General features: G+C 43.3%; 1 protein-coding gene across 4 annotated transcripts in view; it reads left to right on the forward strand.

The window, feature by feature from the left end:
* EPG5 (ectopic P-granules 5 autophagy tethering factor) overlaps nucleotides 1-26,066 on the forward strand; it is a 106,632-nt gene that overhangs the window by 44,638 nt on the left and 35,928 nt on the right. For all 4 annotated transcript variants that reach the window (XM_047696841.1, XM_047696842.1, XM_047696843.1 and 1 more), the window contains 12 exons: nucleotides 1,516-1,656; nucleotides 3,127-3,271; nucleotides 3,498-3,695; nucleotides 4,075-4,185; nucleotides 5,593-5,715; nucleotides 6,605-6,771; nucleotides 7,584-7,805; nucleotides 9,801-9,924; nucleotides 12,657-12,801; nucleotides 14,400-14,571; nucleotides 16,146-16,308; nucleotides 23,990-24,132. In XM_047696841.1, coding sequence (XP_047552797.1) covers nucleotides 1,516-1,656; nucleotides 3,127-3,271; nucleotides 3,498-3,695; nucleotides 4,075-4,185; nucleotides 5,593-5,715; nucleotides 6,605-6,771; nucleotides 7,584-7,805; nucleotides 9,801-9,924; nucleotides 12,657-12,801; nucleotides 14,400-14,571; nucleotides 16,146-16,308; nucleotides 23,990-24,132 — 1,854 coding nt within the window. The remainder of the gene's footprint in view (nucleotides 1-1,515; nucleotides 1,657-3,126; nucleotides 3,272-3,497; nucleotides 3,696-4,074; nucleotides 4,186-5,592; nucleotides 5,716-6,604; nucleotides 6,772-7,583; nucleotides 7,806-9,800; nucleotides 9,925-12,656; nucleotides 12,802-14,399; nucleotides 14,572-16,145; nucleotides 16,309-23,989; nucleotides 24,133-26,066) is intronic.

The raw sequence follows: 26,066 nt of genomic DNA on the forward strand, positions 1-26,066 counted from the left end.
CCTAACGAAACATTGGTTTTTTTTTTTCTGTTGGTTTTTATCCAGTATTTCTTCCTTTGATCTTTTTTAGAGTTATAATGTATGCATAATTTTGTAAATCCTTTGTTTCTCATTCTGATATTACAGACATTTTCCTGTGACATAATCTTTGTGCTGTTACTTTTATTTTTTGAGAGGACTTTTTACCCTAGAATTAAGGCAGTGTAATCAAACTATAGAAGTAGGAAGATGGGAGAAAGAGCCACTTACTTCTGCTTCTCCAGCACAATGACCATTTTGGCGTGACATCATCCCTGTGTTTTTTTCCTTCTATATGATTCTTTATTAGTTGTTGTTCACCCCCCTGCCCCCCAGCATCAGTATAGTAGAATTTTTCCATTGTGCCCTTGGATATCATATGCATTCTTTTTGAAGATTTTATTTATTTATTTTATTTTTTAGATAGAGAGAAAGAGAGGGAGAGAGTGCCAGTGCGGGAGAGGAACAAAGGCGGAGGGGAAGGAATCTTAAATTGTGCTGAGCACGGAATCCCATTTGGGGCTCGATCTCACTCTGAGATCATGACCTGAGCTGAAACCAAGAGTTGGATGCTTAACCGACTAAGCCACCCAGGTGCCCCACATGTGCATTATTTTTATGTGATGTAATAATATTTGCAATGAATGGATTTTTCCAAAATTTACATAATCATTTCTGCCTCTTGAGTTTGTGTTTTTAAATTTTGAAAAGTGCATCTTTACGTGACTCATCTGTCATATTTTTCTCTACCTTTGAGATATTTCTTAAAGATAGGTTTTCTTTTTTTTTTTTTTTTTTTAAAGATTTTTATTTATTTATTTGACAGAGAGAGATCACAAGTAGGCAGAGAGGCAGGCAGAGAGAGAGGAAGGGAAGCAGGCTCCCTGCTGAGCAGAGAGCCCGACGCAGGGCTCTATCCCAGGACCCCAGGACCATGACCCGAGCCGAAGGCAGAGGTCTAACCCACTGAGCCACCCAGGCACCCCAAAGATAGGTTTTCTGAAGTGAGTCAAAGAATAGATAAATTTTTATGCAAATTGGTTTCAGAAGAATTTTGCCAGCTTATACTAACAGAGTGAACTCACTTTTGAATCTTCCCTTTGCTCTCATACCTTGTGGAAATACGCAGACAATGAGAGCCCCATCGCTCTTAGAAGAAACACCATTTGGGAAACAAAATTGGGTAGTGGCCAGTGCTCTGGACTGGAAATTTGCAAACCTGGGTTCTCATTTTGGCCTTGCACTAGGAAATTATGTGAATTTGGGCATGAATACTTCACTGTTCTCATCTATAAAGTAAAAATACAGATGAACTGTTAAATTCCTTTGTACTTCCTGAGTCCCATGCTGGTATTTCTGTGTGAAGTTTGGCTATGCACAACATGTGTTGGAGACCTGAGATCATCTGGGTGGCAAGTGGGCTGATGGCCCATTGGAAGAAAATCATTTCCTGAACTGGCAACCTTGACTGCTCATTGCCTTTGTCTCTTTCCATAGCATCGAGAAGTTCTGTGCAGAAGGCATCTCACTGTTGGGAATTCTGGTCCAGTCGAGGCATTTGAGAACAGTGGTTCATGTTCTGGATAAGATCCTGCCTTTGTTCTACCCTTGCCAGTATTACCTTCTGAAGAACGAGCAGTGAGTAGAATACAGCCCAGGGAGGACCGACAACTGTGTTTTCAAGTAAAGTAGGGAATGATGTGATTTGGTAGTGTATTTTTTAGGAGGCAGAAAACTTCCTGCCCAGTTTAGAATGCAGGTTGATGAACAGTGACTCTTAATAATGATTCCAGTTGATGAACAGTGACTCTTAATAACGATTCCAGTTTATTTTCATGAGAGATATTTCCCTTTCTTACCTAATTTTAGATTGCTTGTAGCTTATTAGTATTTGACAAAGCATCTGTTTCCATGAAACCTGCTGACATTGAGCAGCAAATGGGCTTTGCTGTTGTAACAGTAGTGAAACACATTGCTTTTCATTGTCTGCAGTATTACAGACAGATGAGATACATAGGAAGGTTCTCATCACACGAGACATTGATAATCTTGTGGAGAAAACAAGACTTTTGAGGTAATTACAAAGTCATGAAGCAAGACCATGCTGTGTGTATAGGTTGCATTTGCATATGGGTAAAAGTATATGGGATTTATAGTAAAAGAAATAGCTGGTTGGGGAGGGAGGGAATTAAAGATAGGGTATTAATCAAGATTCTTAATTGAACATGATAAAAATCCAGTGCACACTGGTTTCACCAAGAAGGGCGTATATCGGCTCATGTAATTGGGAAAAAAGCTCATGATAACATCATGTGATTCTATTCTAAAGTGGTAGTTCTCAGCCAGGGGTGATTTTGACCTTCAGAGGACATTTGGTAATGTCTAGAGATGATATTGGTTGTCACATCCTGGTGGGGGGTGGGGTAGGAGGCAGTAGGTGGTTGAGCAAGGGGATGGTTGAGGGGAAGGGATGGAGGCTTAGTGGGCTAGGTATATTTTAGATGGGAGGGAGGGGTCAGGAAGTGTCCTTTGGGGAAAGGACATTGTAAATGAGATGCGTGGGGAATGAGTAGGAGTTTGCCAGGTTAGGTGTTGGGGAGTGTTTCAGGGAGAAAACCCAGACGCAACAAAGGAGAGAGGAGGGAGTTGGTACATCCAGGGAACTGAGGGCACTTCCTGACTAATTGTGGTGGGACACCCCCGACAAGTGCCCCTTATACCAACCACCTTGTATGAAGGTTACACCCAGTACCAGATTGTGATGATTTTCTAAATATCTCAGCTTTTGTGAGGGTGGGAAGTGGGGAGGGGATAAAGGAGCCCTTGGGATGTTGTTCCTCTGATGCTCTTTGTGCGTGTTTGTATGTCTTGGATCTATCTGTTCACTGTACTTCTGCAGGTAGATAGAATTCCTTTTAACCCACCTTAAATTTGAAAACTTCATTCTTCTGAAATTCTCGAAGATTTATTGAAATCCCTAAGTAGAACTTTGATCTGCAAATGGGATCAGTTTTCATATTTTTCTGTTTCCTCATAAGTAATTCGCTACTGGAAACTTTATTGACTTCTGATTAGAAGGTCAAATGTGTTGTCCTTCATTCCTGGCAGGTTCCTGTCACACCTCCTCCTGTTCCTGCACTTGGACAGCGGTGTCCCTCAGGGTGTCACACAGCAGGTCACCCACAAGGTGGCACAGCACCTGACAGGAGCCAGCCATGGGGACAACGTGAAGCTTCTCAACAGCATGATCCAGGTCAGGCCCCTAGGAAGCCTCTGCATCCACGCTGGCCCATCTTCCCCGTCAGGCACCCTGCTGTTAGCACAGCTGAGTGTTGGTCATTTCAAAGCACTTGGCACAGTGCTTTTGGCCAAGAACATCAGCAGACTTGGGCTTTGCTATGGAAGTAGTTATTTTGTTGGTGTCTTAAAAATGGGAGACTGACTCTTACCTCCACATCACCTAAGCCCTTTCTCCATAGGCCCACATATCCGTAAGCACCCAGCCCAATGAAGTGGGCCCTGTTGCCGTGTTGGAGTTCTGGGTCCAGGCTCTAATAAGCCAGCATCTTTGGTACCGAGAGCAAGCCATCCTCTTCCTCATGGACCACTTGTGTAAAACAGCTTTTGAGCTGATGCAGGAAGACTGCGTGCAGAAATTACTCTACCAGCAACATAAGGTAAACTTGTTAGAGAATTTGTCTTTCAATCCTTGAAAAGATAGTGGCCTTCCCAGAACATTCCCCAAATGCATAGTTCCCAGTACTACTCTGGGGCCAGTGCCTTTTTAAAGCTTGTTTTTGACGGTGCCTTATCTTAGGAACCATAGTCCCTGCTAGTATAGACTCCAGGGAAGCCAAAGGAAAAGACCCCCCAGGAGGAGCCTTGCTCCTTGCATTTGACTGTAACACGCTGCCTGCGACTCTCACTGCTGAGGGACTAATTAGTGAAATCCATGTCTTACCAGAACCTACCATCGTAAGAGGCTAATTGCTGATATTCTTGATAAGGTTTTTTAAAAAGCTTTTCTCTTTGCTGCATATCCTGTCCCGTGTGTAGAATGCTTTGGGTTACCACTGTGATCGGAGTCTGCTCTCTTCTTTGGTGAGCTGGATCGTAGCTGGCAACATCACTCCTTCTTTTGTGGAGGGCTTGGCCACGCCCACTCAGGTAGGAAAGCCCCTGCGGCCCATTGGTGATCTTTGCAAACTTAATGTTGTTATCATCTTTGCTGATGTAGTGCTACTAACTTTAAGTAGTGCTCCTTTAGCACTTACAGCATCGCAGAACCCTCCCAGTGGCCTCTGCTGAGGTGGCGAGGTTGCTCTTCTGTTTCATGGAGGAGTTAACTGAGATTTGGTGGGGCCAGGTGGCTGGCTCAGGATCAGACAGCTCATGGTCAGGCCTGGTCTGCCCGACTGCAGAGCCTGCCCAGCAGTGTGGTTAAGAGCGGACACTGGGGGCGTCTGGGTGGCTCAGTTGGTTAAGCATCTGCCTTCGGCTCAGGTCATGATCTCAGGGTCCTAGGATTGAGCCCCACATCGGGCTCCCAGCTCAGCAGGGAGTCTGCTTCTGCCTCTCCCCCTGCCTGTGCTGTCTCTCTCTCTGTCTCCAATGAACTAAAAAAACAAAACCCACACAAAACGGACACTGGAGCCAGAAGGCCTGGGGCTCAGTCTGCTCTTTGTCTGCCCTGTGCCTCAGCAGCTTGCTTACGTCTCTGTCCTCAGTTTCCTCCACTGGGGAACGGGAGTAATGACTGCACCTGCATGTAACACACTCAGACCCATGCTTAGTCCAGCCCCACTGCACGGACTTAGTGTTGGCTGCTGTTACCATTGTGAGCAGCGGCAAGCGGCAGCAGCTTTTTCTTCATTATTACCCCTGTCTGACTCTGTGTGTCCGATTATGTCCCTGATTCATCACTTCCACCACTAGTGACATCCTTCAGCCTCCTGTCGGTCTGGCCTCCTGCTCTTCCTTGTACCTCTTGTGATCAGCTGCAACACTACTCCTTGCTGTTGCCCACCCATGTCTCTGGTGTTTCTGCCTCTCTGCCTCTGCCTCACCTGGTCTTCTTGCCAGGCCTGCCTTCACCTCCGTTCTCCGTGCAGAACTGTCTCTGGTGTGTCCGCCTCTGTGATCCTGTGCTCTTTCCGCCAGCTTCCCATAGCTGCTGACTCCTGATTCTGTGCTCACCACCTCTCACTTCGCATTGTAGTTACTTACGCATTAGTTTCATCTCCTCAAAGATGTGGAAAACTTCTGGAGGGCGGAGCTTAGATCTGGCTCTCTTTCCTGTCCCTCGTAAAATAATTAATTATTGTGTGAACAAACATCTTCTTTTACTGAAGGGGCGTTTCTGAAGGAATTTAGCATTTTTCAATGATTTATTTTATCTAAGTTTGTATCTGCGACAAGAACAGTGATAGGTGTAAGAACTCTACTAATTTGGGGAACCATAAATATTTGTTGATTGAGATACCTGGTAGAAGAGATGTGCATTTGTAGACTATCGGGATGATTTGGTCTGAGTGAGCTGCTCATTCCGCTCACCCTTACCTGCTGTCCTTGTAGGTTTGGTTCGCCTGGACAGTACTGAACGTGGAATCCATCTTTGAAGAAGACTCCCAGCTCCGAAGAGTTGTCGAAGGGGAATTGGTTATAAACTCCGCTTTTACCCCTGACCAAGCTCTGAAGGTGCAAAAGGCCGTTGTGCATTTGAGTGGGAGAAGGTGGTTTATTGATGAATTCATCTAATAGCTTTTGAACTTGGGTGTTTCCTTTTGTTGTAAATGTTTGGCAAGTACAACTCCAAACCAGTTTTTAAAACTGTATAATTGAAGTGTATACTTCCTTTCCAAGCTTTATTTAGCATAACGTGTCACCACCTAATGATTGAAGTCTGTGTTCACGCATGAGTGCAGGGGTTTACCCTTGTTTTAAAACCGTTTCCCGTGTGTGTTCTATGCATCAGTCCCCTGAAGAGCTTGTTAAAAATCAGATTCCTGGACCCTGGCTTTTGAAATTCTGAGTTTCGAAGTGTGGAGCGGGACCAGGAATTTGTTTTTAAAACTAGCTGATCCTTAGGCTCACTGAAGGGAGAAAAAGACTGGGATGAGGCTTTAGAATGAAAGACCTGTGTTAGGGTCTCCTAATAGAGACTTGGCTTTTGGGTTTCAGATCCTGTCAAGGAGTTTATAATTCTTGTAAGTTCTTTTCAAGTCTAAGTTTTCAAGAGCTTGATAATGTTTGACAGTAAAATTGACTTGATTTTCCTATCAGTCTGCTTCCTTAAACTGTGGTGTTTTGTGCACAAAGGCCTGGAGAGGCATGGAAATGAGGTAAAATGTGTAAGACATATTCCAATCTGGGGAGTCTGTGAAATGTTTTGACCAAAAAAAACTGCCCCACACGTTTCACTACCAAGGAGGTTAAAGTATCAGCTAGTGAGTTGGAAATAGGACTTTTTTTTCCTCACTGAATTGAAAACAAAATGTTCAGGGTTTTATTTGGATCATTTAGAAAGAGCAGACTATCTGGAACTGTGATCATGTTATGGCTGCTCAAAGCCCCTCTTCTTTTGTAGAAGGCCCAGGCCCAGCTGAAGCTTCCCATCGTCCCATCCCTCCAGAGGCTGCTGATTTATCGTTGGGCCCACCAGGCCCTTGTCACGCCTTCCGATCACCCTCTTCTGCCTCTCATTTGGCAGAAGTTCTTCCTACTGTATCTTCATCGCCCAGGACCGCAATATGGGTACGGTACCCAGTGTTGTTGTGTCTGTGAACCTGTTCTTGACTTTGCAGTCTGTTCTCATGCTCATTGTGGCCTGTGAGTTAGAACCATCCTCCAACCTCTGGCTAAGAGCCTGCCTCTTCCTGGTTCACACTGATGAGACTAGACAGTTTGTGAGTTTAGGGTATCTTGTGGCAGCTCCCCGGGTGAAGGCAGCACCTGGAGCTGGGCACGGTGTAGCACAGAGCTCCCGGAGCTCAAAGGGAGCGAAACTGCCCCAAGCAGGCTGCTCATGTGACTGGTGCGACGGCCATCCAAGCGGACCTGTGAAGGGCAGAGCAGGTGTGGACAAAGGCTGGGCAGTGCCCGGCCGCTCTTGGTTCTGTGCCTGGGGGTGTCTAACATTTCCCCTGAGTATGAAGGGACTCTGGCCAGCTGGACCTGTCCACTGTTCCTGACTGTGTTCTCTGGCTTCAACTCAGTTCCTAGCTCACCCCTGGTCCCTTACCTTAGTCCTTCAGAACGTACAGATACTGGTTCTTAGGCTCTTCTGTTTTCTGCCAGCTTGCAAGTTCTTCTAGAACACTGTCTTTATTCTCTACCACTAAGTGGTGATAGTTTCTTAAATTTGGGTAGCATTTCATTCTTTTTAAAACTGCTTTCACATGCACCATGCTTGTGGGAGCCTCATACGAACCACTGAGGTAGAAATAACAGGTGTTGATTTAATGTGGTATATTGCTAGCCACTGAATTGTCAATTGATAGCAATTGTGTGCCACATGGAAAGAGCATCTTGGGTTGATCTTGTGATGTGTGCTTGTATTTTTTAAGGTTACCTATAGATGGTTGTATTGGAAGAAGGTTTTTTCAAAGTCCTGCTCATATCAATTTATTGAAAGAAATGAAGAGGCGCCTGGCGGAGGTGGCCGACTTCCACCATGCTGCGAGCAAGGCCCTCCGCGTCCCAGCAGAGGGCAGTGAAGGGCTGCCTGCCAGCCAGGCGGGGACCCCCGGCTACCTGACTTCGCCGGAGCTGCACACGGAGCTTGTGAGGTGGGCCATGGTTAGTCTCTGCTGTCCTTGGCAGCACCAGGGACACTGCTGGAGCAGCTCTTTGGTGCGACAGCCTGCCAGATGTCATTCTCTCAACCCTGTTGGATTTTATAAAGAGGGTGGTTTGCGCTGGGTTTGCATGGGGTAATGCTTCTTTTCTGTGTTCCTCATGAGAAGGGAATCGGCACTTTGGATACAGCTCTGTCAAGTGCCTGGAGTCTGAATGGAAGGTCTTAAACCAGAGGGCTGATGTCCTCTTCTGTCTCTCTAGGTAATAACAGAAACCAGAACAGTCGGTCACAGGAGGTAAACATTTAGTCAAGCCTGCCAGGACAGTTCTCAAAAGGAAATTCTTAAGCAAGGCAGGGTTCTTTAAGCGAAGTTCATACACCTCTTGAAATCTGCCTGGGGTAGGGTAGCAATCACCCAAAACTGCTTCTAAAATCAGGCACAATGCAGGTAAGCCCCCAAAGATTAAGAACTCTGAAGTAAGTGTGGTCCCTTTGACACAGGTCCTTTACTTTTCATTTATGCTTGCCATAAACCAGGTATTAGTCTTCTAAATAACACTTAATAAAAATTACTTCTAATCATTAGCCCTGGATGCCAAATGTCTTGGTAAGGAAACCAGGGGTTTTGATCCAGTGCTGAGGCTTCAGGCTTGCCTGACCTGAAAGCCCTCCAGGCTATCTTTCTACCTCCGGGATGATTTCCCCCCTTATCTTGCTTGCTTAAAGGAAAACCTACTTTTAGCCAGGTTTAAGCAGTGGGGAGGCTTAATCTTTGAACATTTAGATCAGCCAAGAAAGTTTGATGTGTGGTTCTGCCTCTCATAAACCCCCCTTCCTTTGGCATATTGGTAAAGTAGCCATCTAAGTGAGTCAGAAGCTGGGAGAGAACCCTGCGCTGGCCTCCTCTGTGTGAGTGTGAGAGCCTCAGGGTCCTGTCCGTCTTCCTACACGGGCTGCCCTTGGAGGTAAGGGAGGTGGTTTTCCACGTTACTGAGCAGAGCCAAGCCATGCACCTCCCAGACCCCGCCCTGCAGCTTGTGTGCCAGACTCCTCTAGCCTCGCCTTGATGCAAACGGCTGCTTAAAATACCGGTGATCTTAGCTAAATGGACTGTGTTCCTTGCAGAAACAAAGCAAATAAAGGAAACATCATTAAATTTTTTAAAAAGTTTTTCCTGGAAAATGGAGGTTTTTTTCTCTCTCTCTTTTTTTTTTTTTTTAAAGATTTTATTTATTTATTTAACAGAAAGATCACAAGCAGGCAGAGAGGCAGGTAGAGAGAGAGGAGGAAACAGGCTCCCTGCTGAGCAGAGAGCCCGATGCGGGGCTCGATCCCAGGACTCTGAGATCATGACCTGAGCCGAAGGCAGCGGCTTAACCCACTGAGCCACCCAGGCACCCCTTTTTTCTCTTTTTTTAGCCAGGCTTTGTTTTATTCCTTGTTAATGGGAACAAGGTGTACACACGCTTTTGGGTTCCGTTTGTGATTTCTTGAAGCAGGAGGACGTCATTGAGCCTAAAGCTGGCAGGTTCTTCCATTGCAAAAGTTTAAGATGGCTTTTAGTGTTTTCTCTGAAAGTGAGACAGTGTGTTTTTTGGAATGTTGTTTAAACTTTTCCAACCACTGAGGCTCACTGTGACTGGATTGCCAAGATGGAAAAACTCCAAATTCAGATCCTAGATCTATGTTAAAATACCTCCTCTGGTTATTTTTTTTTCTCTATGTTATATTTATGTAGACGTTAATAAAAGAGTTCACAGAGCTCTTTCCTCACAGCCTTGTTGTAACAATTTCTGCATCATATTGTAAGGATTTGTGACCTTCCTCCCCTGCTGGCCCATGCCTGCGGTGATCGTTGGAAACGTTTTTGGTATTACGTGCTTGTTACTTTTATGTAGTAGTGACAGTGTTCCTAGAGATGTAAGAAACTTCATTTGTCTGCATGTCTTTTTGTATTTTATATAATTCTGTCTTTTTCTTTCAGGCTCTTCAATGTGTATATTTTGTGGCTGGAAGATGAGAATTTTCAAAAAGGAGATACCTATATCCCTTCTCTACCAAAGCATTACGATATTCACAGGCTAGCCAAAGTGATGCAGAATCAGCAGGTAATACTACGGCAATGTCTCTTTCAGTATACCTGACCGTGATCGAATAGGTCACAGTCATAATCTAACGTTAAAACCACTTACTGATATGGAAGTGGGGCCACAGGCATGTTCAAGAGGTGTAGCTGGGGTATAAACCCTGAGGAGGGCAGAGGGTGCCAGACAGGTGAAGAGTGGTCAGATTTCTAAGGGCCATATATATGCCTTTCTAAAGAATTTGGATATAGTTCTGAAGTGTTTGTTTGAAGAGGCCCCAAAATGGCACGAGTGATTAGATAAATGGATGAATTTAAAGTACATTGAAGAAGAATCAGTAGGATCAAGAGGATTTTCAGATAAGATACACAGGTGGGATTGATACAGTAGTAGGATTGATTAGATACACGAGGACACCCAGATTTCTAGCTTGGGCAGCTAGAGATGCTGTTAACAGAGATTCAGAATACTGGAAGAGGAGGTGCTAGAGGGAGTTCAAGGAGAATGCTCTGTCCAGGATTTGGTAGGGAGGGGATGTGTAGATCTAGAATAGAAATGGGGCAGTGTAGGGAATGTGGCTGTGATGGTAGTAGAGCATTTAGATTGAGAAGAGGACTGAACGAAGCCAGAGAACCCTGAGAAGTAGCGACATTTAGGGCATAGAGAAATAAGACTGAGAATACAGGGCCAGAGAAACAGGAAAAATAAATAGGCAGTCACGGTGCCCTGAAATTCTTTGAGTCAATTCCGTCTTTATCTCTTCTTTATCCTTCACATGCCAAGGCCTTAACCTAAGAATTAGTGTGTAGTTCTGGTCAGTGGTTTTAAAAGTTAATCATAGCTCCTTGGCTCTCTGGAGTTTATCTTGGTTCCCCTTTATCGAAAGAATTTATAGCTTTCTTTCTTTCTTTCTTTTTTTTTTTTTTGTCTTTGCCATTTCATTTTTTAGCTCCACTTTCTGATCTGTATTTCACATGTAGACTTGTTCTGTGTTATTGTGGTTTCTGACACCTCTCTGCTTGCCCACTGCTAATTCTTAGTGTTCTTAATCATTAGTCCCTGTCAGCCGTTATTTAGCATAGAGGCAGACAAGGTGACATTAGCGACCCCACTTGAAAAAGGTGCATATACACAGTAGGGGGTCTGGTACAGTACTACAGTACCCCCAACAGTTGTTTGGGGCTTCTAGGATTCAGGCTTGTGATCAGTATGACTTGGGAGTTTCTCCTCTGAGTCTGGAATACCTTGTGTCATGGTGTGGACATGATTTAGGACTTCATGGCAGTGTGCTCATTGAGAAAACAGAGACATTTGTAGGGTTAGAGGAATCCTCTAAACAGTTAAAATCAGAAAAAAAAAATTGTTTACGAAACGATAGTCCGTGTCCGATCACCCATTACTACTATTTGCTATAGTTTTTAATGTTCATGGAGAGCTGGCATTTCTTCTAATTAGAGACCGTCTCCCTTTCTGATACGTACTGATCACCAGAGTGAAATGGACATAGTGCGAAATACGCAAGACAGTTCATTGGAGTGTGGGAAGAGAATACTGAAACTTCCATTTTCTCTCATTTTACCTGTTAGTTATTTTACCTTTTATAATAAGAAAAATTTGATCATACAGAAAAATGGAACAGTGCAGCACACATGCCCTTGTCCTCCCTCTGCCTGCTGTGGACCAGGTGTCGGATTTTATCTATAGCCCGTCCACTCCCTTCACCCATGTTATCTCGGAACTAATCCTAGAAAGCATTTGATACATAAAAATTTCAAAGAGGAGGGTTTAAAAAGTATTATAACCCAATAACATTTATGTCTGGAAAATAGTAACAGCAGTTTCTTAATAACAAATACCTAAGTAGTGTTCCAGTTTCCGGTTGCCTCATATAGGTCATAAAAGTTTTGTTTTCATTTTTACATTTTGAGTCAGGATCCTCATATTGTGGTTGGTTGATAGCTCTTAAGGATCCGTTTAATTTACTGGTCCTCCCCTTATTCCTCTTGCTCCCCCAGTTTGTTTGTGGAAGAAACTGGCTAGTTTGTTCATAAAGTTTCCCCACAATCTGGACTTCACAGATTTTATCTTTGCTAGTGTGGTTTAATATGTTTCTCTGTCCTCTGTATATCCTGTAAAGTGGTATTGGGATCAAGGGCTTGATCTAATCCATATTCAACAATTTCCAATATATTTGTTATTTATCTCTTTAAAATTTCTGGTTTTTACCAGTGTTTTATAATTTACTAGCTCAGTTCTATGTGTATGTAATTTATAAATGTACAGTTGGTAGGGCTGTTAAAATTATTTTTTCTGATCTTGGTGTATAATCAAACACCTACTCTCTCTCTCTATGTGTATATTATATATATGTATATACACACACACACATATATAATATTTAAGGATTTATATATTTGAGAGAGGGAACATGCATGCATGGGAGTGGAGGGAGGGTCAGAGGGAGAGAATCTTCAAGCAGACTCCCTGCTGAGCACGGACCCTGATGGAGGGTGAGATCTCATGACCCATGAGATCATCACCAGAGCTGAAACCAGGAGTTGGGCGCTTAACTGAATGAGCCACCCAGGCGCCCCTGTTAGCGTCCATTTTAAATGTGATTCATGCTAATACTGGAGAACTTGGTATGGATTGCCCTGTGCTAAACCTTACTGGTCTACTTTTTAGTTAAATATATAGTTTTATATGTCAATATGTGATTCGTCTGTGAAAGTTAATGTCCTGTGGTTCAATTCTAGGATCTGTGGATGGAATATTTGAACATGGAGCGCATACATTATGAGTTCCAGGAAACCGTTGGTCTGTGGATGCAGGCCACACTGGAATCCCATTCTCCACCCTGCAGCTTGTCAGTGCAGCTGGACGTCACTGATCCTTTGTTGGGTGAGCTGAATGAGCATCAGCCCCCTCGAGTGAATGAATGAATGAACGAGGGAATGAATGATTGAATCTGAGCCATTGAGGGTTAAGGTTTACACAGTTTATCCCTCCGGTGAGAATTCTTTTTAGGAGTTCATTGTTAACTTGTCTACAACTTAGGGTTAGGTTCAGCTATGAGTGAAAGAAAACTCCAGAACAGTAACGGCTCAAATAGGATAATTTTTCTGTAAAAGAAGTTAGAGATAGGGAGTTCAGGCAGTAGCTTTAGTCCTGGCCTAAAATGTTGCTTGAGAGAAACTTGAAGGAAGCTAGGAGTCTTTTCCAATGATGAATATCCAACTTTGTTACATTCTGTGCAAAGAGTAGTTTTTCTAGTGGAAAAACCCCGGCTCTACAGGACGATCCCTCACTTGACCTGTTTGGAATGTTAAATTCCATCTGTTTGGGGTGCAAACAATACAGGTCTTTTTGTGCCAAGTAAAATCCTGGCTATTAAATTGTCTTAAATTTTCTTAAGAATAGAAAATGGAATGCTACATCTGGAATGAAGGTGGAAATTCATAGTAATCTCTTAAGTATTTGTTGACCTGACTTACTGACTTGAGAGTTCCTTGACCTCTCGTATCCCATGTTATCTTACTTTTGAAAAGAGTCAGGTCTGTGGCAGCCTTTTTCTTCGTGTTCCTCAGTCCCCACCTGCTGTATGGTATGTGTTCAGTGCAGTACAGACAGAGGGTGGGAAGGTAGGAATTTACTGGATACCTGTGTGTGCTCAGCTCTGTATTACGTATAGAAATAGAAACATTGAAATTGGATTTATCAGCATGGGACCACATGCAGTCGAGTACAAAGTTGGATGGACAGATTTGCCTTTCTTACACAGCACCTGATTTCTTATTTGGACTCTATTTATTGAGTGAATGAGTAAGTGAACAAATGAATGCATGACGGTATAACCATGTAATAGAAGTTCTGTGGGAGTTTATGCCCATGTCTTTGTTCATTTTAACTCTGCTAGTCTTATCCCTCCCATTCAAACTTCGGCCCAGTTTAAGATTTTTTCACTCTGCTATATTCCTTAACATCCTTTTTTTTTTTTTTCCTTCTCTTCCCATGAGACTTATCTGGGTGATTGCATTAAACTCTTAATGGGACTACCTGCCCTTTCCCCAGTCCATTGTCTGGTGATAGCTACCATCTTTCTCAGGCTTGTTGAGAGCTGTTCACTAAATCTCCTTTATATGAGTATCAAGTCTAGGCACTTTAGCATGTCACACAAGGCTGTCTAGGGTAATAATTTAAGATCATGAGCTTTAGCTCTTTAACTCTCATTAAGGCTTTTCAGATAGGAATTCTGTTTAATCATACCATGTGCTTGTGAGCTCCTAGCTCCTGGTAGAATAGTAATAGCTGTGTGGGGGCTCCCTCAAAATTTGTAATGGAAGATAATGATTTTATTCAGGCCTCTGATGGTTTATATAACTATTCTGTAGATCTTCAGCATTCTTTTCGAAGTAATAGGCCAAGGCTTTGCACCCACTTAGTATGTTATTACCTCGTAGTAGCCATTACTCAGTAAGTAGGACTTAATTTTCTTTCAGCCAAAGAAAGGGTTTTAAGTAACTTGCGGAAGCATGAGGCTCCCCAGCCTCCCCTTGATCTGCACCCAATGAGGCCTCCTGTGCCAGTCATTTCCTCAGCTGCGCTCCTGAGTCAGAAGGATGCCACCCAGCTGGTGCGCACGGACCTGAATCTGTTGCAGCAGCAGGCCAGGTAAGACTGTGAGACTCCCAGGGCTGTGCCTCTGTGCTTACTGCTGTGACAGCTTGGATGACGGAGTGCCTAGAAGGGCTTCCTCATCAGCCGCCTCTCCATGAGGATAATTTGACCAGACTGGCCCCATCAGTTACCTCAGCTAGCCAAGCTGTGACAAATCTTCTTAATTTGACATTGAAATGATGTGGTGCTTACATGGATGGTAAATTTTACATTTCCTGTGGTGGCATTTCTGAGTGTCAGCAGTGCCAGACAAGTGTTTCTTAAGCTTCTCCTGAGAAGACTTTCTGATACTGGGAAGATGGTGTTGAAAGGGTATCCAGTGAGATTGGCTTTCTCTTGTCACTGCTGTGCTCCTTAAGTCTTCATGTTCTTTAGCAAATTGCCACAGGCACTTGATCAGAATGCGGGCAAGTCATTTAGTGCTCTGAGTTAAAGTAGATACAGAACGACCAATTCTTTTTTTTTTTTTTTAAGATTTTATTTATTTATTTGACAGACAGAGATCACAAGTAGGCTGAGAGGCAGGCAGAGAGAGAGGTGGAAGCAGGCTCCCCGCGGAGCAGAGAGTCTGATGCAGGGCTCGATCCCAGAACCCTGGGATCATGACCTGAGCCGAAGGCAGAGGCTTTAACCCACTGAGCCACCCAGGCGCCCCAGAACGACCAATTCTTGAAGGTTTTGATTCTAGCTTGCCGTCTCGAGAGGAGTGTGTGGAGTAAGTCTGTTTTACAGAGTGAGAGAGTCTTATCTTTGCAAACACCACGGGAATCTGTCTCTTACTGGCTTTGTTTCCTTGGCTGTTTCTGGTCCTGGCATTTATTGTGTCTGTGTGTGCATCCCTGGCCCCACCAGTGCATGTGTGCACACATACACCACACACACACACACACACACACACACACACACACACGTGCCTGCACAGTAATGGAACAGTATGGACACCCATGTACACCCATGTAAAAAGTTAGCTTCCTCCATCTGACAGTCCAGTGAGTTGCTAATACCCAAGAAATCACTGGTGCTTACAAGTATGGTTCCCCTTTAAAAATGTTTTAAGTGGGGGCGCCTGGGTGGCTCAGTCATTAAGCATCTGCCTTCAGCTCAGGTCATGATCCAGGGTCCTGGGCTCGAGCCCCGCATCGGGCTCCCTGCTTGGCAGGAAGCCTGCTTCTCCCTTTTCCACTGCCCCTGCTTGTGTTCTCTCTCTTGCTGTATCTCTCTCTGTCAAATGAATAAATAAAGACTTTTTTTTTTTTTAAGACTGCTTTAATCAGGATGAGAGTCTCATTTGCTCTTGTGTATTTAAGGGTCTGTATAAAAAACGTCGTTAATGTAATACAGATTCTAAATGAAGCTTCGTTCCTGGCTAAAAAGTTGTCCCACTTGCCCTTCATCTCTTAACTTTCTTATTAAGAAAAAGAGAGGGTTTACACACACCTTTGGTCTTTTGTTCCTGTAGAATGCTAGGTCTTGCTTTCTAGTGTAGGCCGAGGGTAACCAGAAGCCTTTATCACTTACCATGAAACCTTTCCTAAGCCTTTCTTCTACCTCCTGATGATGTTTTCCAGAACTGCAGCTCTTCGAGAATCTCAGCAGGTTGCCCTGGATAGTGAGCTGTTGGACACAATGCCAAAGCAGTACGGTAATAGAGAAGAACAGAGCACGCTACATTTGGAGTGTAGAGGCAGTGGTGGTAAGAAGTGCCAAGGAGCAGCCGCGGTCACAGTTCAGGTGAGATTGCTGAAGCTCCTTCATGATTCACAGAAGTTTTCATTTGAGTCCCTAATATTAGTATGTTGTTGAGAGAGGCAGCGGGAAGCTCGCAGCACATGATTCATGTCCCAAAACATTTAATAGTTTTGGGGGGAGTGATAAGCTCCCACAAGGAGCTAACTGTGTATCTCCGTAAGTGCTGATGTGTCCTGCAAGGCAGAAATTCATAGAAAAGCAGAACTACCGAGAAGATCTTTGTGAGACAGGGGCTCACGCTGACCCCTAGAAGACTGCGATGCTGACGATTCGGAGTCACTGGGAAGGAATGTGGGAACGGAGTCCTCTGGACTCATTTAGGGGGAGCTGGCTAGGTCCGTCTACTTTAGGTGGTTTCTGGCTGCGTTGTTGGGAATTCACACTGGAAGGGCTGAGATTCGCATCAGAAAAGAGGATCACTTGAGGGCTCCTGCTGTGTGCTCTGGCCAGTGGGGAGCTGCTGAAGACAAATGAGGAGGGCCTTGTGGAAAGCAGGTCAGTTGGGTGGAGCTTGCCAGCAGGCAGAGGAAGAGATGTGCAGCTTTAAGATTAGGGTTCCACCGCCTCTTAGAGTCAGCTTCTTGAGTTGGAAAAACCGGGTCAAGTTTGGTCTTTGGGTATTCCTGTTATCTTCAGGAAATAAAGGCACAGAGTAGTTAAGTCACACACCTGAAATGACAACAACCACTGAGTGGCAGAAGCAGGAAGGCTGGGGCAGTGTGGGTGCAGAGCTCGAGCTCCTGACCCACTGCACCCGAGTCCTTCTCCAAGGGACTTCAGGGTCGCCAGAGCTGGGAAAGGAGTGCTCCGAGATAGGCTGCCTGTTGCCTGACTACATTTGCACAAACGTAGCTCTTCTTTTGTTAACTTTTAGAAATTAGGGACAACTTATTTTACTGTCTCTTGATTATCTTTCAGGAATTTCTTTTTGTGCTAATCCACATTTGAGCAGTTCTAATGTATTCCTCATCAGTGTCCTTGGGAGCCTGTTTTCTCGAAAATGTCTTCTCTGAAGTCACTTTTATACTTGTATTTTTCATTACCTTCAAAATTTGTTTCTGATAAAATAACAGCTTCATAGCATCCAAAGTTCAGAGATCTGATCTGAGATGAGAGACTTCTAAACACTGAGTAATGTCTTTGGCCAGCCGGTTTATAAAGTTAATTTTTTTTTTTTTCAGTGTAATTTTTCCCAGTTACGAATACTTTAGTAAGACTAGGTAGGAGCATTTAAGAAGATCACTTGCCGAAGTGATAGAGCTGGAAGACAAGTTTGTCAATTTCGGATGGAGTTTGAGTTGGTGTGAGAAAAGCTGAAATGTATCCAGTTCTAATTAAAAAGGGTGTCTTCCAATCTGTGCTTTCACAAATATGGTATTTCTCCATATTTTGGAATTATATCTCTTGGCCAGGCAGTTAATTCTATGAAGAGAGGGGAAGTCTCCTAGGATGCATTCTTGAAAGTGATTGGGTGAAGTGAGTACAAAAATGTTTCCCCAGCTCTGTGAAGAGTTGTGAATATTTGCTGCTCCGGCCAAAGAACAGATCCCTTTGCCTGACCTGTTAACTCTCAGGGTCTTGTGGTGGAAAATACCACCAGGCCAACTGGGGAGCTCTAACTCCTGGCCTGCCAGTGATTTGGCGCTTTTCCTTTTCAGAAATAGTCTTGATTTATCTGAGTCCTTGAATTGAAATTTCTTTACAAACTTTCGCTTTGTTGATTCTGAAATAGAAAGGTGTACCTTTGCTAAAATTCCTTCAGAGTGATCTTGATTAGAGGGAAGTTGGAAAGTAGATGCTTTATGAGAAGAGTTAAAATGAATATGGCTTAGATTTTATTTTATAGACAACTAAAAATACTTCTGCTTTTTTTTTTTTTTTTTTCAAAAGAAAAATTGGTAGATACTAAGATTGTGTGAAGAAAGGAAGGAAAAAAAAGGGACAGGGAGGGGAGAAAAGGAGATTTTATAGAAGTCTAAAGAATTTGAAAAAATAGGTGTGTTTTCTGGTCATAATCTCATTAGAGATACCCAAGTTTTCTTAAAGCACACTCTGATTTTCTGCTGGCCTTACTAGTTTGCCCAGTGCAATGCCTTCTGCTTCCATTTGGAAAGACCTAGAAACTTGGGAACCCTCATGGATGGCTCCTAGAGGTATCAGTATTGACACAGTACAGTATCTGCTTCAGCCATTATTTTGCTGGTAATGCAGATCTGCCTAGGTGGCTCAGTTGTTAAGTGTCTGCCTTTGCTGAGGTCACGATCCCCGGGTCCTGGGATCAAGCCCCACACCCGGCTCCCTGCTCTGTGGAAAGCCTGCTTCTCCCTCTCCGACTCCCCCTGCTTGTGTTCCCTGTCTCGCTGTGTCTCTGTCAAATAAATAATCTTAAAAATCTTAAAAAATTAAAAAATAAACTTAAAATTAAAAAATAAACTTAAAAATCTTAAAAAAATGTGAGGATAGTGAGCAGCTTTTGTAATCTTATTCAAGTAAGATTTCTTTAGAAAATTATATGGCAATTTCTATATTTCTAGGATAGCCTAGGTTGGTTGATACTTCCCGGAATTGAGGATAATAAATTTGTTTGGCTACTCATTGATAGCGATGAGCAAGATAGAAGAAAGTCGAAACTCTGGCTGTCATGAAGTTAGGGCATTACTGAATCACTGCAAGTCAGTCAGATTTACTCTGAGTTTTGGTCAGAGATTGTGCTTGAGTCTAAAGCTATCTCTTGCACAAATGCATGACTTTGGTTATGGATGTTGGGGTAGGGAAGGTGAGTTCTGACTGCTTCAGACTCATCACAGAACTGCCCCTGGGAGAGCACATGCTGTACAGAAGGTAGGTTGTTATTGTTATACGTAGAATTGTGGCTCCTCTGTATCTCTACCTCCTCTGTATTCATGGCTATATCCAGTAGTTTTGATCCTGTTGAACATCATTCTGGGATCTGGCTATGCTGAACGTGATGAAATGTCTTCTGGTCACTCCAAATCAATAGCCACTTTGCAGTTCCTCTCTGGCATTTCCTCTTTATCAGCTTAACCCTTAGTTTGCTGGTTGTGCGTGGCGCTTCCCCGATCCCCTTTGTCATTGTGACATTAGCTGCTTTTGCCTCCTGTTTGTATTGGAGTTCCTAATCTAGGTTGGGTGTGTGAATGGTCTCTGGGGTCAGTGAAGCCCCTGGAAGTACATGGAAATATTTTTTTCTGGAGAGTTCATAACTTCAGTAGATCCTCAGTAATCCATGACCCCCAAAGGGTTAAGCCAAATATTGATGACTCCCATTCTGCTTTTCTAGTCAGAATTCTCTAAGTTCCAGACATAGATTTCCACTTGCCTATTTAACATTCTGTGAATGTCCATAGATACCTTCAACTCAACAGGTCCCAAACTAATCCCACTTTTACCGTCCAAACCCTGTTTTTCCTGTAAAAGGAAATGGGGACCTAGGCTTCAGTATCATCACCCCACCCTCATACTTCCCATCTAGCTACTTTCCAAGTCCTACTGGTTCTGCTTCTGAAATGATTTTACATTTGTTTCTTTATCTTTGTTCCTGTTGTCCCCAGGTAGCCCCACATCGCTTCTCCCCTGAATCATTACGTAAGGCTTCCTGTCTATAGCCTCTCACCCTGTCCAGTCTGTTTTCCATTCTGCCACTGTTCATCCTTTTAAACACAATCTTATCACATTTGCAGGCTACCATCCAACATTGGCTCTCCAGTATCTAAGAGGAATAGGACTTTTAGGATCACTCCCCCCCCCACCACCAAGTAATCTGTTCTTGATCAGTTTCTAGTGGCATCATTTACACTTTCCTGATCCCTAAACATTTTCTAGCCACTCAGGCTTTTTCCATTCTCTAAACATGACATGCATGTTCCTACCTTCTCTCTAAGGCATGTGCTGTTACTTGTTGTCCCACACCCGTTTGTGAGCTCCTTCCCCTCATCCTTCCATTCTTGGTTTAGTCAGTACCTCTTGAGGCCTAGCCTCTCCTTGAGGCCTAGCCCCTCTAGTCAGATTGAGGTATTCTGTCCTCTCATAGCAGCTCTTGCATAAATGCTGTCGTCACCTGTTGTCTTTCCTCCCAGTCTGTGAACTCCTCAGGAGTAGAGTTCCTGTCCTTAGTCATCTGTGTTCCTGTACCACCTAGCATGGCTCCTGGCACATAATAGATGCCCTTTCGTGGCCCTGTATTTGTCCGTGAAAACTACCAGCAGATCTTTCATTACGTTGAGTTACAAGTTGTTTGCATTATGATTACCTCTGTCACTGTGACTAGATTCTGAGTTCTGTGAGGGCCAGGACCTTGTCTTACTTCTGTTTCTGTTGTCAGTGGCTCACACAGACATGCCGTAGAACTGCGGTATTTGAAGGAACAAACAACTACAGATTTATACACTTCACAAGTGAGCTCCCTGATTTTAACTACCCTCGAGAATTTTGTAGATATTATTTGGCTGGTAGTTGGAACTTGTTCGTACTAGAAATTAGCAGTCATTCTTTGATTGTGTTTACCTTAGGCCAGTTTATTGCTCAGTTGGCCAACTTAATGCTTTCCATAAAAAAAATCTCAACTTAACCACCACATTGTTTCACTTTTTACTCTAATACAAATTCTCCTGGCTGTTCAGTCTCGGAAAGTGACAAGGATGGTCATACTTCAGTACACTACATTATCTCCTGGCTTTGTTCAGAGTACTTCTTACCACTTGCCGAGATCCTCTCATATCACTTGCGGGGGCACTCTCATGTTCCAGGTAACATGCTGATGACTGCTTACATTACCTCACTTAATCTTCACAAAATGGGGTGAGGAAATAGGTTCAGAGAGTCCCAAAGACTTGCTGAAGTCACACAGCTAGTAAGTGGCTTAATTGAAATTTAAGCCCACATCTATTTAAATTCAAGACCCATGCTTTCCCATTCAGTATTGGAAGATGAAGTCATTTGCTTTTAGCTGTTTCTGCTCCAATTTTAGGACTAGCTGTATCATTTTGAGTAAGCTGATCATCATCAAATCTCATTTAAATTAACAGGTGTACCATTTTCTCTCTCTGAGTTGGTGTGATAGGATCACCTTCTCTTTCAGTGATTAAAGAATTCATGGATCCATTTTAAAAATCAACTTCAGGGGAATGACTTTTTATTTTAAATATAAATTTTAGATTAAAATGCATAAGTATATTTTAAATGGCTCATTTATAAAGGTTTCAAATTATATCATAAAAATATTTTATTGCTTCATAGAATTTTTCTGTGAGAGGAAAGCCCTGGAAATTTCCAGCCATCTGCAAATGTTTGAACTATGTATAGCTTGTTTGGGATATACAAAAGCCAAATATATTTTATGGGAAGTGAGACGTGCTGCTTTTGCAGTTGTCTCACCCAATAGTAGCCTGATATTCCCTGAGGAAATGGGGTGATTTATAATATTATAATAGGGCTCCTTTTGTTGTACGGTGGCATTGTGGGGCATGTTTGCCGGACCCAGGATTGATTTATTATCATGTGAAAAATTTGGTCAATTCTAGAAATGAAAGATGGAAAAGACCCAGTGAAGCCTTCACAGTATTGTACCAACTTGCTTGCTTTGTCCAGCTTTTACATCGCTTTGTTTCCTCACAGTGACTCAGGCAGAGGGGCTCCCAGCACGCGGCTTTGTTGTGTTGTCCGCAACTTCCGGTGATTGTGAGCCGCCAGGCCCTCAGCCCCTCTTCCATCCTAGTGAGCAAAGAAAACTCTCCGTAGAGTTGGGAACAATGAACAAAACCAAGTAGACTGGGAAATAATGATCATTTTGAGGTGTTTTTGGTGAGAATGTCGCTTTTCCTTTCTCTCGGGCACTAGTAGTTTCCACAGCCTGGGATGGCAGTTCTGAAGCTCTAGTTACTTGGTCTCATGTCTGCATTTCCCAGTCTGGGAACCTCTGTCCTTCTCTCTTATCCATTGTCTTTCCATTTCCTTCATCCTCATTGTCTTCCTTCCTCCCCTTAGATTCTTTCCTTTCCACACTATTTGGCTGTCTTCTCTCTGGGCCAGCCCGCCGTGTTGCTCACTACTGGGGAAGCCCATGTGAGGAGAATGCAGGGTGTAACATTCCTGCCTTCTGAATGTTCTCATCTCTTCAGCATTCTCTGCTGTCCCTGCAGGATAAGTCCAGATTCCCTAGCCTGCTTCAAAGGACTCCCTTAGGACAGGACCCCCAGCTCCCTGGACAGACTGCTGTATGCTATCCATCTCTGACCCCCCTCCCAGACTGGGCTTCTCTTTGCTGTCTCTTTGTCCTCCTGTCCTCCACAGTTGCCACCTTAGTTCTATCTTTGTGTTGCAGCTGGGTGTAGGGTGTGTGGTGCATCTATTCATATCCAGTAAAGGACATCAGAATGTACGAACAAAGCAGTTATCACATAGGTCGCCATCAGTTAATTAGAGTAAAGGGATATTAGCAATCCCCTCAAATAGGAAAGATGTAATCTTAAATAAAGACTGATGTTTTAAATTGAAATAGATTTGGGTAGGAGTTTTTTTGTTTTTTGTTTTTTGTTTTTTTAAGCTCAGTAAATTCTCCTTTGTCACATCTTTACTGAGAACGAGTAAAAATTTTATTAGAGATGAGCTTTCAGGGACCACTGAATCAGTCAGCTACCCTTTCGCAGGCATCCAGCTGATGTGTGCACTTCCTGTATTTTATCTTAATTTGTTGTTTGTTTTATAATTGTATATCCTGCGATGCCTGGGTGGCTCAGTCAGTTAAGCAGCTGCCTTCGGCTCAGGTCATGATCCCTGGACTCTGGGATCAAGCCCTAGGTCAGGCTCTCTGCTCAGTGGAGAGCCTACTTCTCCCTCTCGCTCTGCCTGCTTTTGCTGTCTCTCTCTCTCTCTCTCTCTCTCTCTCTCTGTCAAAAGCATAAAATCTTAAAAAATAAATAAATATAATTGCATGTCCTTTCTTCCTTTCAAAATGGCAAGTGTTTTTATCAACAGCATCTGTGTCATGGTCTGCACATGAGATGTGCAGCCTTAGTGTTTTGAGTTGAACTGTGTGCGATGTTGGGTGGGGAGAATGGAGAGGAGTCAAGGCTCTGGGGAAGGTGCTCGACAGAGGAGGGGCGTCATGTGCTTCAAGGGAAACCTCAGCGGTAGAAGACACAAGTCTGTTTTTGATGAGAGCTGGGGAGTCCAAACACAAGTGACAGAGAACATATCCTACAAAAGTCAGTGATAAACTGACTCAGGTTTGATTCTTCATGAAAAACTGAGGTTCTTAAATAGTTTTCTTTCCTTTTTTTTTTTTAAGATTTTATTTATTTATTTGGCAGACAGAGATCACAAGAGGGCAGAGAGGCAGGTAGAGAGAGAGGGGGAAACAGGCTCCCTGCCGAGCAGAGAGCCCGATGTGGGGCTCAATCCCAGGACACTGGCATCATGACCCGAACTGAAGGCAGAGGCTTTCAGTAACCCACTGAGCCACCCAGGCACCCCTTAAATAGTTTTTTGACATGGTTTTTTTCCCCCACCCCTGTCCCATTCATCTGAGAATTTTGAGTTATATTAGTTGTAAAATTCTTCATCAAATACTCAGTATATTTGTACTATTTTTTCTAGAAACATAATAGGAACCAAAAAGGCTGTTGACCATTTAAATTTTTCTTAGTTTGAAGGTATGCATAAGAATGAAGCAATAAGCCAGCAGCTTCATGTTTTGCGAAAAGAAGTGAAGCAGTTGCAAGCGGAAGCTGCTAAACCACCGTCACTTCATGTTGTGGAAGCTGCAGTCCATGCAGAAAACTTGATTACGTAAGTTTTGAGGGGATTATTATTTAAAATTCTGTTTTGTTATTACTGATAGTAATCCTACCCACTACCACACCCCCAGGCACCCACTAATTAAATTAGCACAGGGATCAGCAAACAATGGCTGTTGGACCAAATCTGGCCTGCCACCTCGATTTATAAATAAAGTTTTATTGGAACACAACCATGCCCATTTATTTACTTCATGTGTATGGCTTTATGTTGTGATGGCAGAATTGAATAGTTGTGACAATTTATGGCCCATAAAACATAAAAATATTTACTGTCTGGTCCTCCATGGAATAAGTTTACTGACCCCTGAATTATGAGATGACAGCATATTGAAATTCAGACATGGAGTTAAGTTTTAGATTAAAGTTATATTTACCCAGAAAGTCATCGTTGTCAACTCCGATCACTGATCAGAGTTTGAAGTGGAATTGCTCAGGGGAAATGGGGCTCTCAGGTGTAGTTGTTCTCTTGCATTTAGCTATTGTGGTTTTTCTCTTGGAGCTTCCGGCTTACACTCAATGTCCTTTTCTTAAAGCCACCAGGGCATGACTTGGGAGAGGGGTTGACTCTGCCTTTGACTTTAAGGTAACTCCACATTCTAGAACCAGCAACTAATCCCCCAGGAGACTGGGGTGGTGGTACAGAGGAGAGCATTGAGTCCCTTTTGTAGGTTGGATTGGGGGACCTGGGAAGAAGGAGATGAGGCTAACAAGGAGTTTCTTTTACTAGCAAAGGAACTCAAAAGAGTATGAGACTTAGAAGAGGTATCCTTATTCTAGGGTCTTAACTCTGTACAGAAATCTTTTTCAGTGTTTCGGATTTTAAAATTTAGAGAAATCAGGATTCTTGTTTTTAAAAATATGTATTATGGGGCGCCTGGGTGGCTCAGTGGGTTAAGCCGCTGCCTTCGGCTCGGGTCATGATCTCGGGGTCCTGGGATCGAGTTCCGCATCGGGCTCTCTGCTCAGCGGAGATCCTGCTTCCCTCTCTCTCTCTCTGCCTGCCTCTCCATCTACTTGTGATCTCTCTCTATCAAAATAAATAAATAAAATCTTTAAAAAAAAATTAAAATATGTATTATGTAAGGAATATACAAAGTGAAAGAATAATTTATATGAATTACATATAAAATATGAAAGGATAATTTTGATAAGGGTAAGAATGTTAATACAGCTGATCCCTGGGGCACCTGGGTGGCTCAGATGGTTAAGCCTCTGCCTTTGGTTTAGGTCATGGTTCCGGGGTCCTGAGATCGAGTCCCACATGGGGCTCCCTGCCCGGCGGAGAGTCTGCTTCTCCCTCTCCCTCTGCCTCTCCCCTTGCTTGTGCTCTCTTTCTCTGTCAAATAAATAAATAAAATCTTAAAAAAAAAAAAATACAGCTGATCCCCAATCTTCCAGGAGGACATAAAATCATTTCTGTGTATTAAAAATAAGTGTTGATTGGGTTATGGATGTTGGGGAGGGTATATGCTATGGTAAGTGCTGTGAAGTGTGTAAACCTGGTGAGTCACAGACCTGTATCCCTGGGGCTAATAATACATTATATGTTAATAAAAAATAAAAAATTTAAAAAAAGTAAGTGTTGGGCCAAGTTGGAAGATACTTATTCCATGGAATATTTTAAAGATTTTATTTATTTATTAGAGAGAGAGAGAGAGAGTGTGTGCTCATGAGTGGGGGGAGGGGCAGAAGGAGAAGCAGGCTCCTCGCTGAGCACGGTCCATTCCAGGACACCCAGATCATGATCTGAGCCGAAGGCAGATGCTTAAGTGACTGAGCTACCCAGGCACCCCCACCCTATGGAATATATATATTTTTTAAGATTTTATTTCTTTATTTATCAGAGAAAGAGCACAAGCAGGGGGAACAGCAGGCAGAGGGAGAAGCAGGCTCCCTGCTTAGCAAGGAACCCGATGGGACTCG

Source organism: Lutra lutra, chromosome 12 (assembly GCF_902655055.1).
Source record: "Lutra lutra chromosome 12, mLutLut1.2, whole genome shotgun sequence".
In the NCBI taxonomy this organism is placed as follows: domain Eukaryota; kingdom Metazoa; phylum Chordata; class Mammalia; order Carnivora; family Mustelidae; genus Lutra; species Lutra lutra.